Below are 15,966 nucleotides of genomic sequence, written 5' to 3'. Positions count from 1 at the left end.
TACACACACACACACACACACACACACACACACACACACACACACACACACACACACACACACACACACCACGCTCAGCTGCAAGAGGAGAAGCAGAAGGAGGTTGATGCGAAGAAGAAGGAAATTGGCGCGCTTGATAAGCGTATGGGCGAGCTCAAGGCGCAGCTGTACGCCAAGTTCGGCAGCACCATCAACCTCGAGGCATAAGGCGGGCTGGCCAGTGCACGCAGATGCACATCCTATACCTCCTGTACACGCCCACCTGACCATGCACGCTTGCTCACACACATGCATGTGAGGCCTTCCTCTTCTTCGAGTAGCGTTTGTTGTGTTGTTGCCCCCTTCTTCCAACCCAGTCGTGGGATTTGGTTGTGCGCGAGTGTGGTGTGTGGTTTGTGTTGTCGTGTCATGCATTGTCGCACGTATCCACAAGAAAGCAATACACGCTTGAGATGAATGCGCGCGCAAACGCAGACTAGGAGGCGAGCCAGCCTCGGTGACATTGCTGTGCCACATGTTCAGTTGGCAGCGAGAATACTGTGTACAGGAAGAAGCAAAGGGGTCCGGAGCGAGAAACAAAGCAGCAGCCGCCTCTCATCGCATATCGATACAGACGGCGTTTTTGCAGCAAACCTAGAGTAGCTGATCACACAGAGAGGGAGAAGCCGATGTAGACAGGAAGAGTGCCTGAGTGACAAGGGTGACACAGACAGTCAGACAGTGACAAGAGTGACACAGACAGACAGACGAACACAAAGACACAGACATCACAGAGTCAGTGAGCAGAGGTGTGCGTGTTGGTGTCGTGCTCGCTGGCGTGGATGCGGTGCTGTTCCTGGCGGTATTTGGTGATATTGTAGTACGCAATGCCCGCAATGGACACAGCGAGGCCAAAGACGTTGAGTGTGGTCAGCTTGTTGTCTGGCGTGAACATGACGGCAACCACAATCGTGCAAATCTCCTTGATGATGCCCGCAACAGAGAGGGTCAGACTGAAGCCGCATTCAAGTTGCGTATGTGTGTGTGTGTGCGTGTGAGGTGGTGCAGGAACTTGAGAGCAAAAACACAAGGAAGAGCGAAGAAACGGCACCAGTACAAGGTGTACGTACACACACACATACAAACATAGACACACATACACACACAGAGGCACAGATAGACAGACAGAAACACATACACGCGCACAGACACACACACAGACACACACACACACACACAAGGCACACAGACATGCAGAGACGCCTGACCCCGAAGTGTTTGAGACGAGGAGAAATTCGCTGAGTGTGAGGAAGAATGCGAGGAGAGCGCCAAAGAGCAGCCACCACAGCGTCGCACTCGTAGCCGCGTGTGCACCGAACAGCAGATGCGTGGCAAGCAGTTCGTGGCCTATGGTTGGGGGGGGGGGTTGGGGGGTTGGGCAGTGGGATGCAGGGGGTAAGTGCAACGTGAGCTTCCGAACACACGTACACGCGTATTGTGATGGTGTGTGTGTGTGTGTGTGATGAATGCTGGAGTTGTCGTGAGGTCACCTTCAAAGTAGAGGGCGAACGGAAAGAGGGTGACGGCAATACACGGCATCACAAACGCCATCGTGTCCACGGGGTGTTTCAGCCCTGCAGCCGAACACACACACACACACACACACACACACACACACACACACACACGTGCGGTGCAACCAGGCGGTGGCTGCTGTGAGATGGTTGCGATTGACACTACTGTTGAATGACAACAACACCAACAACGAGAGAAGAACACCAACACCAACAACAAGAGAAGAACAACAACACCAACAACAAGAGAAGAACACCAACACCAACAACAAGAGAAGAACAACAACACCAACAACGAGAGAAGAACACCAAGAGCTACAAGAAGATCAACAAGAGCATCAACAGCGACAACACCACCATCACCACAATGGCACGGCGGGTGCAAACCTAATCGCTCCTTCTCCTTGTGGAGGACGAGCTGTGTCAGCACCCACCGCAGGCCGCCCATCATCGACGCAGCCAACACCTGCACACGCACACACATATGAGCGTGGACGGAAACGTCTTCAGTGTTCATGTGGAAACGACGCACGCATGCGATGCACGTGTGTGTACGATATGTGTGTGTGATGTGTACGATATGTGTGTGATGTGTGTGTGTGTGTGTACGATATGTGTGCGTGTGTGTGATGTGTGTGTGTACGATATATATATATATATATGTGTGTGTGTGTGTGTGTGTGTGTGTGTGTGCGTGATATGTGTGCGCACGAATGCGCGACCATGGCCGCGTATGCCGCGTACGCACGAGGAAGAATCCGACAGAGTGGAACGTGATTCCCTCTTTGAGGCGGAAGAGGATGAGGCCCCCGGAGATCATGGCGATGACAACAACCAGCGGGCGCGACTGCACCGTGGTTGGCCGCCGCCCGGAGAGGAGGGGGGGGGGACAAGAGTGGTGGTGGGGTGAAGAGGGGGGGGGGATGTGAGCACGTGTGCTCAGGAGGAAATGACCGCACACGAAAGGCTGTGACGGAGTGACACTGTCACACACACACACACACACACGTACACACATGTACACACACACACATGTACACACATGTACACACACAGATACAGACACACTCACACTCACACACGTATGTACACGAGGCGAGACATGTGTACCGGCTTCTCGAGTTTGAAAACGAAGGCTGCGAGGAGGAGCCAGACAACAACTGTTGACTTGACCATCGTGTATCTGTCGGTGCCCCGAATTTGAATCATCATCAGCAGCAAGAGAAGCAGCCGTACACAGTTAGGTACACGCAGAGATACAGACAATCAGAGCGGATGGAGGCCTGAATACACACAGGCCCACACATACGCACACACAACACACACATACGCACACACAACGTATTGACACACGCGCTGCCCAAACGTTTTGTGGACGTACAAGGTGACGTTGATGAGGTTGAGGCTCATGTTCGAGAACCCAATATCCAGCGCAGATGTGACACCTGCGATGCCATCAACAGCGAGGGGGTGGGGCGGCAAAGCGTCAATGCATGCAGATTGAGTCGTGCTGCAAGTGCAAAGGCGAAAGCTCGATGACAACGACCACCAGACAACACATCTCAATCGCTGCACACACACACACACACTACCTGCTGGGCTGAGGGAGTAGAACCAGTCTGAAAAGGAGACGCGCGGGAGCTGCAGGCCTCGGACGTGGCGACGGTAAAGGCGATACGACCACGCCATACAACTCGTCAGCATGGCATGACAGAACGTGACGAAGAGGGGCGTGTCTAAACCGTAGCTCTGCGGCAACGTGCGTGCGCCATGTGTGTGCGTGTGATGGGGGAGGGGGGGATACAAACACGTTGAGGGGGTACAGTCACGTTGTTGATGGTGGCGTCATAGGGATGGCAAGAGCGATGTACAGGGGTTGGTATGCTGTGGGTTGATGCACAAGACCGCGACACCAGCACGCACATTGACACGCACACGCACACGCACATTGACACACGCACACGCACATTGACACACGCACACGCACATTGACACACGCACACGCACACGCACACGCACACGCACACGCACACGCACACACCCATACACGCACAAAATAAACGTGGTGTACCTTGAAGAGCCATTTGTTGTAGAAGGTGAGGCCTATGGAGAAGACATACCAGAGGAGAACAAGCCCCACCACGACAATCATGCGTCGAATCAAGAGTACTCTTTCCCCGGACGCAGTCAGTGGCTCCACGTGCGTGTGCTGCCGATCGAGAAGCGGGTCATCGTCGTGTGTGTTGAAGTCATCTCCAATGTTGGCGACACTACCACTGCCACCGTCATGACCATCAGCGCCATCTACATCATCTACGCCGTAGTGGTGGCGGCGGTGCGGCGCACCGTTTGTCATCTCCCTAACATGCTGGTCGATGTCTGTCTCTGCCAACAGCAGCGGCTCGAAGCCGCCATCCTCACCGCCAGTATGGTTGCGCCCCTTCCGGCCATGTCCACCAGCCATCCCCAGCACGTCGTCACTGGGAGAGTGTATGTGCGTGTGTGGACGTATGTATTTGTGTGTGTGTGTATGTGCGTGTGTCGCAGCGAATGCTCCACCAACACACAAAGCGAGCGAGCAGCGGCTGATCAAGGGGCCGGTTTGCGACACCACAAATAAAACTTGGCTTGGCTGCTGCTGTTTGCTGCTTCTTTGTGGGGTGGGGCAAAACATACACACAACGCACAACACACAACACACACCACACAACAACAACATCACACTCGCCCACCCACCTATTGGCTGGTTGCCTTGCTTGCTTGTCAATCATCAAGGGCTCTCTGCTGTGATCTCACGCAACACACGACAGGCACAACATTGTAAACAAGCAAAAGGTTGGTGTGGTTGCTGTGGTGGTTGATTGTGTGGTCTCGCCCTGCTGCTGTTGGGTGTCTGGTTTGGCGCTTCTTTTTGTAGGTGTTGTTGTTGTTCTTGTCCTTGTCGTCGCAATCACTCCGCCACCGCCCACCCCTTGCTTGTCACATCAACGTAACCAACTCCCCCCTCCCCCTTTCCGCACACACACACACACACACACACACACACACACACACACACACACACACACACACACACACACACACACACACACACACACACACACACACACACACACACACACACACACACACACACACACACACACACACACACACACACACACACACACACAAGCACACACAAGCACACAAGCACAAACAAACGACAGACAGTATAAACACACGCCCGTTGACTCCATCATTGGCGTCATTGTTGTCGTGACCGTCGCTAACGGCATCAGCATCACCACCGTCATCACCAGCATCCCCGCGCCATGTGTGCGCTCCGAGACCTCCCGGTGCGCGTCGTTTTCAACCTTGTCTGACCTTGCCCTACATTACCCTGCACTGCCTCCTTCTCCTCGCGTCCTGCCCTCCTTCTCCTCGCGTCCTGCCCTTCTTCTCCTCCCACATTGTTCTGCTGATATGGTTTCACGCTGTTCGTTTGGGGCGTTTGTTTGTTTGTATGATGGACGACAGCGGCCCGGAGGCCTGTTCCAGCTGATGGATATCGTCGGAACGGGCAACTACGGCCAAGTGTTTCGGGTGAGACTGGCAGCACGAACCAAACGATACCGCTGCGGCTGATTTATCATGTTCTGTGACGCCTTATATTCATTCCCAGACACACCCCCCCAACATGCTGGCGCGGTGCTCACCATAAAGGCTGTTCCACCCAAACACACAATCGCAGGCGATGCACACAAAGACCAAGGAGCTCGTCGCCGTCAAGATTATGGACCTCATCGAGGTGCAGGGGTTGTCGTTGTTGGTTGTATGCCTGGTCGTCGTCGTCGTCGTTGTCGTCGCAATGCCGTGGCTGTCGTTAGGTCTCTGTCTGGTTTGTTCCTGTGTCCTCTCACGCCTGCACGCGTTTTGGCCAACCCCTGCTCCCTCTCCACCGCCCACCACGCATTGCACCTCAACTGACACAGGAGGAAGAGGAAGACATCAAGGTGGAGATTGACATTCTGAAGAAGTTTGGCACACACAAGAACCTAACCACCTTCTACGGCGTGTTTCTTGCCGAGCCTGACGGCAACACCCTGGAGCGCCATCCGCAGGAGAAGTTGTGGCTCGTCATGGAGCTCTGTGACGCGGGGTCTGTCATCGACCTTGCAGAGAAACTCAAGCCAAAGGCCATCCCCGAGAACGTACGAACGGCCTGTGCCGTGCTGTGCTGTGTGTGTGTGTGTGTGTGTGTGTGTGTGTGTGTGTGTGTGTGTGTGTGTGTGTGTGTGTGTGTGTGTGTGTGTGTGTGTGTGTGTGTGTGTGTGTGTGCGCGCTCTTTGCACATGTGTGAGCGAGTGCCCTCCGTGTGTGCCCCTCTGCACATGTGTCTGCGCGTGTGTCTGACCATGTTGCGCCGTGGCCGCCGCTGCAGATCATCGCGTATATCATCCGAGAAACGACGGAGGCCATCCGATTCCTGCACAAGAATCTCATCATCCATCGCGACATCAAGGGCCAGAACGTCCTCATGAACGCACACGGCGAGGTCAAGCTCGGTCAGTCATGGGGGGGGGGGAGGAGGAGGTGTGGTTGTGCGTGTATGCGTGTGTGTGTGCGTGCGTGTCTTTGTGCTCTTGTGTGTGTTGATGTGTGTGTGTTGATGTGTGTGTATGTTTGTGTGTGTGTGTGTGTGTGTGTGTGTGTGTGTGTGTGTGTGTGTGTGTGTGTGTGTGTGTGAGTTTTGTGTGTTTGCGCTCTTGCGTTAGTGTTCTAGTGCAAATGCATGATGGGTTCTGCCCTTGCTTACGTGCGCCCGTGTTGCTCACCATCCTGACACGCTGTTTTGTTTCTTTCCGGCACGCGGCTGCGCGCTGCAGTTGACTTTGGCGTGTCCGCCATGCTCAAGGACAAGAAGGACAAACGCAACTCGTACATCGGCACGCCATATTGGATGGCCCCCGAAGTCATTGCTTGTGCGTCATTTTTCCTGGACCATGTCGCTGCTGCTATTGTCGCTGCTGCTGCTATTGCTGCTGTCTCTTTGTGTGTGTGTATGTATGGTGGAGTACGTTCTTGTGCTGTTCGCTGTTGAAGACAGTTGTTCAGCACCAACCAACCACCTCACACTTAACCATGTGCCGCGCTCACATCACACCAACTCACACCACCTCACACCACATCACACCACATCACCTCACGCGGCCCGACGGCCTACGGCCCAGGCGACGACCAGCGGGATTCGCTGTACGATCAGCGGTGCGACGTGTGGGCGCTGGGCATTTTCGCCATTGAGCTGGCGGAGTGTGAGCCACCACTCGCCGACCACCACCCCATGCGCGCATCCTTCCTCATCCCGCGTAACCCGCCCCCTACCCTCAAAGAGGAAAAGAAGTGGTGCGTTGGCAGTGGTGACAATGTTGGTGGTGATGACGATGGTGGTGATGATGGCAACGGCGCAGCGTTTGCATTTGCGTTGATGCGCATTCTCACACGTTCCGTTGCGTTGATGATGCGCGTGCAGGTCTGAGCAGTACATTGACTTTGTTGCCAAGTGCCTGGTGAAGGATTTCGAGAAGCGGCCGACCACAAAGAAGATTCTCGACGTACGCCGCGTTGTCATTGCTCGCACCACAGCAGCCAGACTTGTACACCACGACACACACGCACATAGCTGTGCGCGCGCGCACACACACACACACACATCTGCACATCACGCACACACGCAGCACACACACACGCACACACGCATACACACGCACAATCCTGTCACTTGTCTCACGCCGCCGTTACGTCACACGCTACATCACGCATCGGCCACGACAGCACACGTTCCTCAAGTCTGTGAACGCAAAGCGGCAGCGGGCGGCGCTTGCAGATCTCATCGAGAAGGTGCAACGTGGACACAAACGCAAAGGTTCGCACACGCTTTTCCTGTTCGACACACCCAAGTTATGCTGCATATGATGCCTGGCATGATGACGACTACTATGACCCCGTGCGGTGCCATGTCCACCTCCTTGGATGCCCTTGTGAACTCACGCTGTTCACGTACCTCTGCTCCTGCTGCGCCCTTGCTGCTGCTGTTGCTGCTGTTGTTGCGACATAGACGAGGATGAGCTGGTCTCCCTCCCTTCACCCGGTCCCGTCGTGTCAGAGTACGACATCCACATCACGATGAACATCGCGCTTTCTGCTCCACCCCGCCCCCAAGTCCCATCGTCCAGCCACATGCATTGCATTGTGTTCCTTGACAGCGCATACACACACACACACACACACTCATACACACACACACACACTCTCTCATCCACACACACACACTCTCTCTCATCCACACACACACACACACACACACACACACACACACACACTCATCCACACCCTCACTGACTCGCATTCACCGTCACACAACCATGCAAACACGCTCCTTCCCCCAAACACGACCAGGAGCCCCGCGAGCTTTGGGTCGAACATGGACTGGGGCGAGCTGTCACGGCCCGTGTCACAGCTGTCGTCGCGCGCACACACCCCGACACCGCCCGAACCGCTCGATGTCAACATGCAGGGGCTCGCTGGCCCAATCAGGCGCACATCCCGCGTACCGGTCAGCTCCCGTGGCGATGATGGTGGTGATGGTGGTGATGGTGGTGGTGGTGGTGACATGTTTACAGCGTGGCCCAGTTTGTTCTTCGTCCTGTGCTCCCACATCCCATCTGGATCTCACACAATTAACTCACACACTCACCTCCCACACCACCATAACGCGTGCGTGTGCAGGTGAGCAATTCGCGATCGAGCAACGGCCCGACGATGCTCGACTCGATCCTCACGAAAGAGCAGCGTGCACAGCTCCCAGACGCAACCATTGCGCAGCGCCGACCACGCAAGACAGATGTAGGTTGGCGGGTGTTATTGTTGTGTTTGTGCGTGTTTGGTTGATTGCGTGTGCTGCGTGTTTTACTTGATTGTGTGTGGACTTTGAGCGTGTGTGTGGACTTTGAGTGTGTGTGTGTGTGTGTGTGTGCGGAATGCACTTCGTCCTGCTCACGTCTCATCCCATCCCGTGCGTACATGTGTGTGTGTGTGTGTGTGTGTGTGTGTGTATGTGTGTGTATGTGTGTGTGTGTGTGGTAGACGGGCTTTGCTGTTCCGGATGCGTTTGCTCTTCGCGGCACAGACGTCGTCGTGCCATCCTCCCCCGAGGTGCGCTTGCCTGACAGTGCCAGTGATGATGGTGGTTGTGGTTGTGGTTGTGGTTGTGGTTGTGATGGCGCTTGGTGTGGTCGAGCAAGTCTTTTGCAAATGATACCACCTCCTTTACACATCGTTTCCCCCTCGTTTTCCCCTCACGCGTGCCATGTTGTCATTCAATAGCGCGCCATGAACCCGCAGATCCGCAAACTGCACAAGCGATTCAACTCGGGTTCGTTCGGTTGCGCATGCGTTCATTCACATGCGTTCATTCGCACAAGTGCTGACATGCATTTGCCGTTCGTTTGCTGCTTGTGACTAACCGTACTCACTGACACACAAAGTGTCAACTTGCATGGCACATGACACTCACTTGGTTGCCTTACACACCTTTGCACACACACACACACACACTCTCTCTCCACTCTCCACACCCTCCACATACGTACACATGCGTGCATGTACACTCGCGCAGAGATCCTCTGTGCTGCATTTTGGGGCGCGAACCTGCTTGTTGGCACGAAGCACGAGCTGTGTCTGCTGGACAGGAGCGGGCCGGGTCGCGTGTTCCCGCTGATTGGGCGGCGGCGGTTCCAGCAGCTCGCTGTGCTCGAGTCCCTCGGTGTCATGGTCACCATCTGTGGCAAGAAGAACAAGGTGTGCTGGCTGACTGACATGTTGCTTTCTGCCTGGCAGTCCGGTGGTGGTGGTGGTGGTGGTGGTGGTGGTGGTGGTGGTGGTGGTGGTGATTGTCTGTCATGGTGGGGAAGCAGAGTACCGTGTTTTCCGCGCGAGCGGTATCTCCAACATACACACACACACACTCACACTTGTGTTCACACTCCCTATGACACACACACACATGCACACACACATGCACACACATACATACAAACACACACCAGTTGCGGACGTACAACCTCAACTACTTCAAGTCTCTGATCCTGCGGCAGCCAACGAAGAAGCAGACGTTGTATCAGGACGTGAACAAGCACATGCACTGCACACACTTCTCTCTTGGTGAGCTCCCCTCCGCTGACGATGTGTGTTTCCCGGCGTGTTGTTGCCGATCTTGTGTGTTCTGCTTGTGTGTTTGTGCTTTATCAACGCCTCCACAACCGCGCCTACGCCGCCAACACAGCGACCGCAACTGCACCCACTGCCACCACGACAAGCAGCACAACCACCACCATTTGCATCCAAGTGCACCGCCTCTCCTTCATTCCATTTCACACCCCACATCCTGTCTTCCTCGCACGTCACACCCCCCCCCCCATTGTCTCACGTCTCCTCTCTTGCAGCACGACACGATCGATTGCGCTTCCTTTGCGTGGCGAGTGGCAAGTCCATCACTATTTATTTGTGGGCCCACAAGCCATACTACAAGTTTATGGTGTTCAAGGTGCGTGTCGTTTGCCCTGTTGTTTGCATGTTTGCATGTGTTTGTTTGTTTTTTGCACATGTGGCGATGCTTCAGTTTCGTGTTGTTCGCGCGAGTTGTGCTGCTGAACATGGCAGCTTTTCATCCTCACATGCGCTCTTGCTGCGTGTGTGTGTGTGTGTGTGCGGGGAACGGCGACAGGAGTTTGCTGTGCCCCACGAGCCAGTCCTCGTCAACCTCAAGGTCATTCACGAGGAAGAACTCAAGGTTGTCTTCGCCTCCAAAATCGGTACGCACACACACACACACACACACACACACACACACACACACACACACACACACACACACACACACACACACACACACACACACACACACACACACACACACACACACACACACACACGCACCCGCACACGCACCCGCACACGCACACACACACACACACACTTGACCTGCCATGGCGCGTGCCCTTGCATCGCTTGTCTGTGTCTTCACCTGTCGTCCCCAACATGTGCACCACCTCATTGCACATCATGCTTGACGCGAACACCTCCACTGCTTGCACCACCCGCCCTACGTCGCTGCTGCTGCTGCAGGCTTTCATGCGGTTGACGTGAACACGGGGGCGGTGATCAACATGTACGTGCATCCGAATCCGAGCAAAGGGAGCATCACGCCGCACTCCATCATGCAGTTGGACCACGACGAGTACATGCTGCTCTTCGACCGTGAGTTGCGCACGGCATACAGCAGTGGCAGTGGCAAAGCAAGCGGAGACCAGGGGGAGGGGTGGACGCATTGGCTCACACACGCACACACGCGCACACATGTACACACACACACACACATGTACACACACGCACATGTACACACACGCACATGCCAACAGGGCGGGGCGTGCGCATCGACTACTTTGGGGAAAAGGTGGCCGAGGTCTCATTTGCGTGGGAATCGTCACCGTCATCAGCAGGTCGGTTCGTGTGTACGTGTGCGTGCACGTGTGTGTACGTGTGTGCGTGTGTGCTTGTGTGCGTGTGTGCACGTGTGGATGCATTTCGTACTGTGTTTCACTGTCATTTCCGTTGTCCGATGCTTCGGTTGGTGCGATGCACGTGTGTGTGTGTGTGTGTGTGTGTGTGTGTGTGTGTGTGTGTGTGTGTGTGTGTGTGTGTGTGTGTGTGTGTGTGTGTGTGTGTGCAGTGCTGCTGCATCCAGACCAGGTGCTTGGCTGGGGCAGCAAGAGCATAGAGACGCGCGACATTCGCACGGGCGAGCTCTTGGGATCAATGAAGCACAAGCAGGCCGTCAAGGTGTGTGTGTGTGTGCGTGCGTGTTGCGTGCGTGTGCGTGTTGCGTGTGCGTGTTGCGTGTGTGCATGGCACGATGGCGACATGAGCATGTTGTTCCGCGCTCACGTTCTGTACGTGTGCGTGTGCGTGTGTGTGCGCGCGCGTGTGTGTGCAGCTTCGCTTTTTGTGCGCGCGCGCAAACAAGCTCTTCTTCGCGTCTGTGAAACAAGGCGGCTCAACCCAGGTGCGTGCATACACTTGTGTGTGTGTGTTGTGTTGTGCGTTCTCAATGTACACATGCTGACTGCTTGTTTGTCCGCTTGTGGTGTGCCACAAACTCACGTTTCTTTCATGCGTCTCATGCTTTGCAACCGCATTCCCCCAGATTTACTTCATGACCTTCTAAGCACGTGCTAGCGTTATTCGCTGCAAGCCACGTGCCATGGTGTACTGCCTGTTTGTGTTCTGTTGTTAACGCTTTGTGTTCGCCTGCTGTTCATGTGCTCGTGCGTTGGTTGCTGATTCATCCATGCCCGTGTTTTTGCTTCCTTCCTCTTTTTCTTGAAAGAGCGTACGTGACTGCGACGACGACCAGTCGTTTTAAGTGCTCGAATTCGTGCTCGCTTGTGTGTATGTGTGTGTGTTTGTCTTTGCATGTGTTTCCTTTCGTTTTGGAGTGAACCGGTTGCATTCTTGCACAAGGTGGATTGATGTACACATTGCTTCATGGTCTGTCATACACACGCGCGTGTGCTTCAACCACGAACCGACACACACACACACACACACACACACACACACACACACACACACACACACACACACACACACACACACACACACAGCCACAGACACACACACACACACACACACACAACAGCGCTTGATTGAGCGAATGAGGCGATACGAACGAACAAAAGGATCGAGTAACCAGCAGCAGCACCACCAACAACATCAACAACACCAACAAATGACGGCATTTAACATGGGTCAGAAGATGGTGCCGAGGCTGGTGACCCATGTGACGAGAAGTGGATGCACGCGCGCAGTGTGTTCAAACTCAGCCAGGTCCATCCTACAGTGCGTGTTGGGGAGACAAAGGAATGGCGTGAAGCTGTGAGTGAACAGCGCCTGGGGCGGCGGTCATAACTGCAGCCCTGCTGATGAGCTGGGAAGGAAGGAAGGAAGGAAGGAAGGAAGCCACAGCGAGCAGCGCACCTGTCTCTGTTGTTGAAGATGCGATTGACAAACATGACGACAGCGTCGCCGCCTTTGCTGCTCAGTTCTGGTGTGGCGTGGAGGCTCGAAGCACTAACAGCGAGGTGATGGTGGTGATTGTGGTGATTGTGGTGATTGTGGTGGTGGTGTGGGGCTGCCACGTGAACAAGAGGGGCAGGGACGAGAAAGAGGAGAGAGAGGGGACAGCTACGACGCCAGGCGTCAAATAAGCGCACCGAGGGAGCGTGACAAGCCTGCAACCAGCAGGCGAACAAGCAAGCAATTGCACGCACGCGTGCGTTGGTGTTGGGGTCCAGTCGTGTTGGTCGAGGTGCATGGCCGCATCAGCGCCTTTGGTCGGCGGCGTGTCGGATGGAAGCCCAATCGGTGCTGTGAAGAGCGCCGAGACGGGCTTAGACCCCGCATCGTCCAGCGACTGCACCTGTGCGTATGCCATAAGTGAACGTTACAAGTGTGTGTATGTGTGCGTATGTGTGTGCATGTGTGTGTGCGTGCGTGCATGTGTGTGTGTGTGCGTATGTGTGTGTGTGTGTGTGTGTGTGTGTGTGTGTGTGTGTGTGTGTGTGTGTGTGCCTTCCTCTCTTGCCATTTCGCTCTGCAGCCCGGAGACGAGATCCGTCACTTGCAAGACGGTGAGTTCCAGAAACGCCTGCAGTCATCAACAGCAAACACAACGATCAGCCACAGCAAAGCATTGTGATGCTGCTGCTGTTGTGTGTGCTTGTGTGTGTGTGTGCGCGCGTGTGTGTGTGTGCGTACTCGGAGGATGGCGATGAGATCGTCTGGGACGAGATGGCCGCGCTGGTCAAGGTCCATTCCCCGAAACGCAACTGCACACACGTGCATATATGAAGGAGATGGTGATGACGACGGGTTGCGTCGGACAAGGCAGCGCTCAGAACGAGGCCATGCAAATTACAATGCTGAGCTCACCAAGAACAGAGGCGATTCCAAGAACGCACGCACACACACACACACACACACACACACACACACACACACACACACACACACACACACACACACACACACACACACACACACAGACACACACACACAGACACACACACACACAGAGACACACACACAGACACAAATGCGCACGTCTCATCTTCTCGTCGTATGATCCGTGTTCAAGCACCGCCATCGTGCCAAGCATGTCCGCAAAGCCCACAATCCCGTCTCCGTCTCGATCAAACAGCTGATTGTGGCGGGTGGTGTGTCGATAAGTGTCGTGTCGCGCCGCGTAATGCGAGGTGAGTGGCAATGGCAGGGAGACGGTCAGGCATATGTCGGGCCATGTACACAGACACACACACACACAGACACACACACACACAGACACACACATATATACACACACACACTTGCATACACACACACACACGTACACACAAACACATACACAGACACACACGTACACACACACACACACGTACACACAAACACATACACAGACACACACGAACACACAGACACACGCGTACACACAGACACAAACAGACATATCCCCGCTGCCCGTGCGCATCTTACAAAGAACAGCCTGTCGACAATGAGGTTTGGGCGGGCGGCATATTCGCCCATGAGTTCACGAAATCGGGCGGGTGAAACACCAGGCGGATCGCTGCTGTCAGCGACGAGTTGAAACTCGCTGAAATACGCCGTGATGGTGCTGCGGCTCACTGTACGCCATGGCCACGCCGCGCAAGAGGCATGTGCAGGCATGTGTAGGCATAAGTGTGTGTGTGTGTGTGTGAATATATGTGTGCGTTGTTTTTGTGTACAGTGTGTGTGTGTGAATGTGTGTGTGTGTGTGTGAATGTGTGTGTGTTGTATGTGTGTACAGTGTGTGTGTGTGTGGTGTGTCGTGCGTGCATGCATGTATCAATAGGGTGTGCAGGAGTTGCGCGTGGGAGCACTCGGACATCGCTGCCGACGCTTTGCTGTCTTTCGCTCAGAGTGCGGACTCTGCCATGTTGTCACGTACGATTGAAGAACGCTTCCAAGTTCTTCAGGCTTTCCCACAGGATCTTCTGCTTTGGTTGCGCAGTTCCTGGCACCGTGCAGGGCGGCATACCGTGGTGGGATGTGTGTGCAGGTTTGCGACATGTGCATGCACTTGTGTTTGTATCAAAACACATAGACACAGACAGACAGACACATACAGACAGACAGACACATACACACATAGACACACACACAGACATACACACATACACATACATCTCATGTGTGCCGGACCAAAGTCGCAGACCTGGAAAGAGCTGTGGGCAGAGGGGTTTTCGCGGGTTGAGGCGCGGTGGAACGACGTTGTTGAGCTTGATGAAGACGTGCTTTGGGTTGTGCACCTCCTGCAGCTCACAATCTGCGCACAAGTCAAAGTCTGGGCAATTGGCGCACTGCAAGCACGCATTTGGACGAAAGGGCCGTTGCATGAGAGGCAGGGTGTGTTCACCAATGAAACAGCACACACAGACACACCGACACAGGTAGGCAGACCAACAGATACACAGGTAGACAGACGATCAGACAGACACACGCACACACGTACACAGACACAGACACAGACACAGACACAGACACAGACACAGACACAGACACACACACACACACGTACACAGACACAGACACACACACACACACCTTGTATCTGATGCCTTTGATAGGTGTGGCTTTGCAGTGGTTACACGCGACACCACGATGCACAACGCCATCTATTCAACATAGGTGCAGGCAGGTGAGAAGGGTGGTGGGTATACATGACAGACAAGGTGGTGGTGCTGTGTGAGGGTAAGTGGATGTGCGTCGTGCTTGCAGCTCGTACCGCGCAACGTCAAGTCCTCAGCGACATGAAAGACCATGGATAGCAGGTCTTCTTTTGATGCGTCCACCAGCGTCTGCTCCGAGAGCGTCAGTCATGGAACCAATGCAGGGTGTGAGGGTGCGCACTTGTGTGCGGTGGCTGTTCGAGCCAAGAGGCGTGTCGATACACACGCAAACACAGACACAGACACAGCACAGAGACGCAGACGGAGACAAAGGTGCAGGGGAACGGAGACATGTGCACCCATGCTCTCACAGACACAGACACACACCTACACAGTGACACAGACACAGACACAGACACAGACACAGACACAGACACAGACACAGACAGAGACACAGACACAGACAGAGACGCACACACACACACACACACACACACACACACACACACACAGACACACACTGACACACACACACACACACACACACTAATACAAACCACACAGACACGAAGAAGCATGAACATGTTGGTGGGTGTTTGTTTGTTCTT

At 54.5% G+C, this 15,966-nt stretch overlaps 3 protein-coding genes across 4 annotated transcripts; 1 reads left to right on the top strand and 2 right to left on the bottom strand.

The window, feature by feature from the left end:
• Positions 1-490: 490 nt before the first annotated feature.
• On the bottom strand, positions 491-4,160 carry PTSG_11000 (uncharacterized protein). The gene is made up of 9 exons (XM_004987869.1): positions 3,625-4,160; positions 3,146-3,302; positions 2,935-2,998; positions 2,664-2,736; positions 2,302-2,400; positions 1,941-2,019; positions 1,530-1,613; positions 1,248-1,386; positions 491-992 (listed from the first exon to the last, which is right to left on the bottom strand). The coding sequence occupies exons 1-9, from the start codon at positions 4,015-4,017 to the stop codon at positions 776-778; spliced, it is 1,305 nt and encodes a 434-aa protein (XP_004987926.1). The 5' UTR covers positions 4,018-4,160; the 3' UTR covers positions 491-775.
• Positions 4,161-4,180: 20 nt separating this feature from the next.
• PTSG_10999 lies at positions 4,181-12,143 on the top strand. Of its 2 annotated transcripts, none has more exons than XM_012637647.1 (24): positions 4,181-4,388; positions 4,856-4,891; positions 5,073-5,138; positions 5,287-5,343; positions 5,528-5,746; positions 5,977-6,100; positions 6,422-6,517; positions 6,767-6,938; positions 7,066-7,147; positions 7,368-7,458; positions 7,651-7,699; positions 7,992-8,148; positions 8,322-8,438; positions 8,679-8,747; positions 8,919-8,967; positions 9,211-9,392; positions 9,641-9,755; positions 10,037-10,137; positions 10,318-10,405; positions 10,719-10,850; positions 11,012-11,092; positions 11,323-11,432; positions 11,587-11,655; positions 11,797-12,143. In XM_012637647.1, exons 2-24 carry the CDS (start codon positions 4,868-4,870, stop codon positions 11,815-11,817), a joined length of 2,271 nt encoding a protein of 756 aa, XP_012493101.1. In that variant the 5' UTR covers positions 4,181-4,388; positions 4,856-4,867; the 3' UTR covers positions 11,818-12,143. The 2 variants fall into 2 exon arrangements, with proteins under 2 accessions (XP_012493101.1, XP_004987925.1); XM_004987868.2 differs by having other exon boundaries at positions 4,729-4,891.
• Positions 12,144-12,257: 114 nt separating this feature from the next.
• On the bottom strand, positions 12,258-15,550 carry PTSG_10998 (uncharacterized protein). Its single transcript, XM_004987867.1, has 11 exons — positions 15,475-15,550; positions 15,294-15,364; positions 14,905-15,049; positions 14,638-14,703; positions 14,184-14,332; positions 13,755-13,851; positions 13,410-13,480; positions 13,237-13,299; positions 12,923-13,071; positions 12,630-12,722; positions 12,258-12,486 (listed from the first exon to the last, which is right to left on the bottom strand). Exons 1-11 carry the CDS (start codon positions 15,509-15,511, stop codon positions 12,402-12,404), a joined length of 1,026 nt encoding a protein of 341 aa, XP_004987924.1. The 5' UTR covers positions 15,512-15,550; the 3' UTR covers positions 12,258-12,401.
• Positions 15,551-15,966: the final 416 nt, after the last annotated feature.

Source organism: Salpingoeca rosetta (assembly GCF_000188695.1).
Source record: "Salpingoeca rosetta unplaced genomic scaffold supercont1.40, whole genome shotgun sequence".
Classification (NCBI taxonomy): domain Eukaryota; class Choanoflagellata; order Craspedida; family Salpingoecidae; genus Salpingoeca; species Salpingoeca rosetta.
This window is presented reverse-complemented; position numbering and strand designations above follow the sequence as displayed.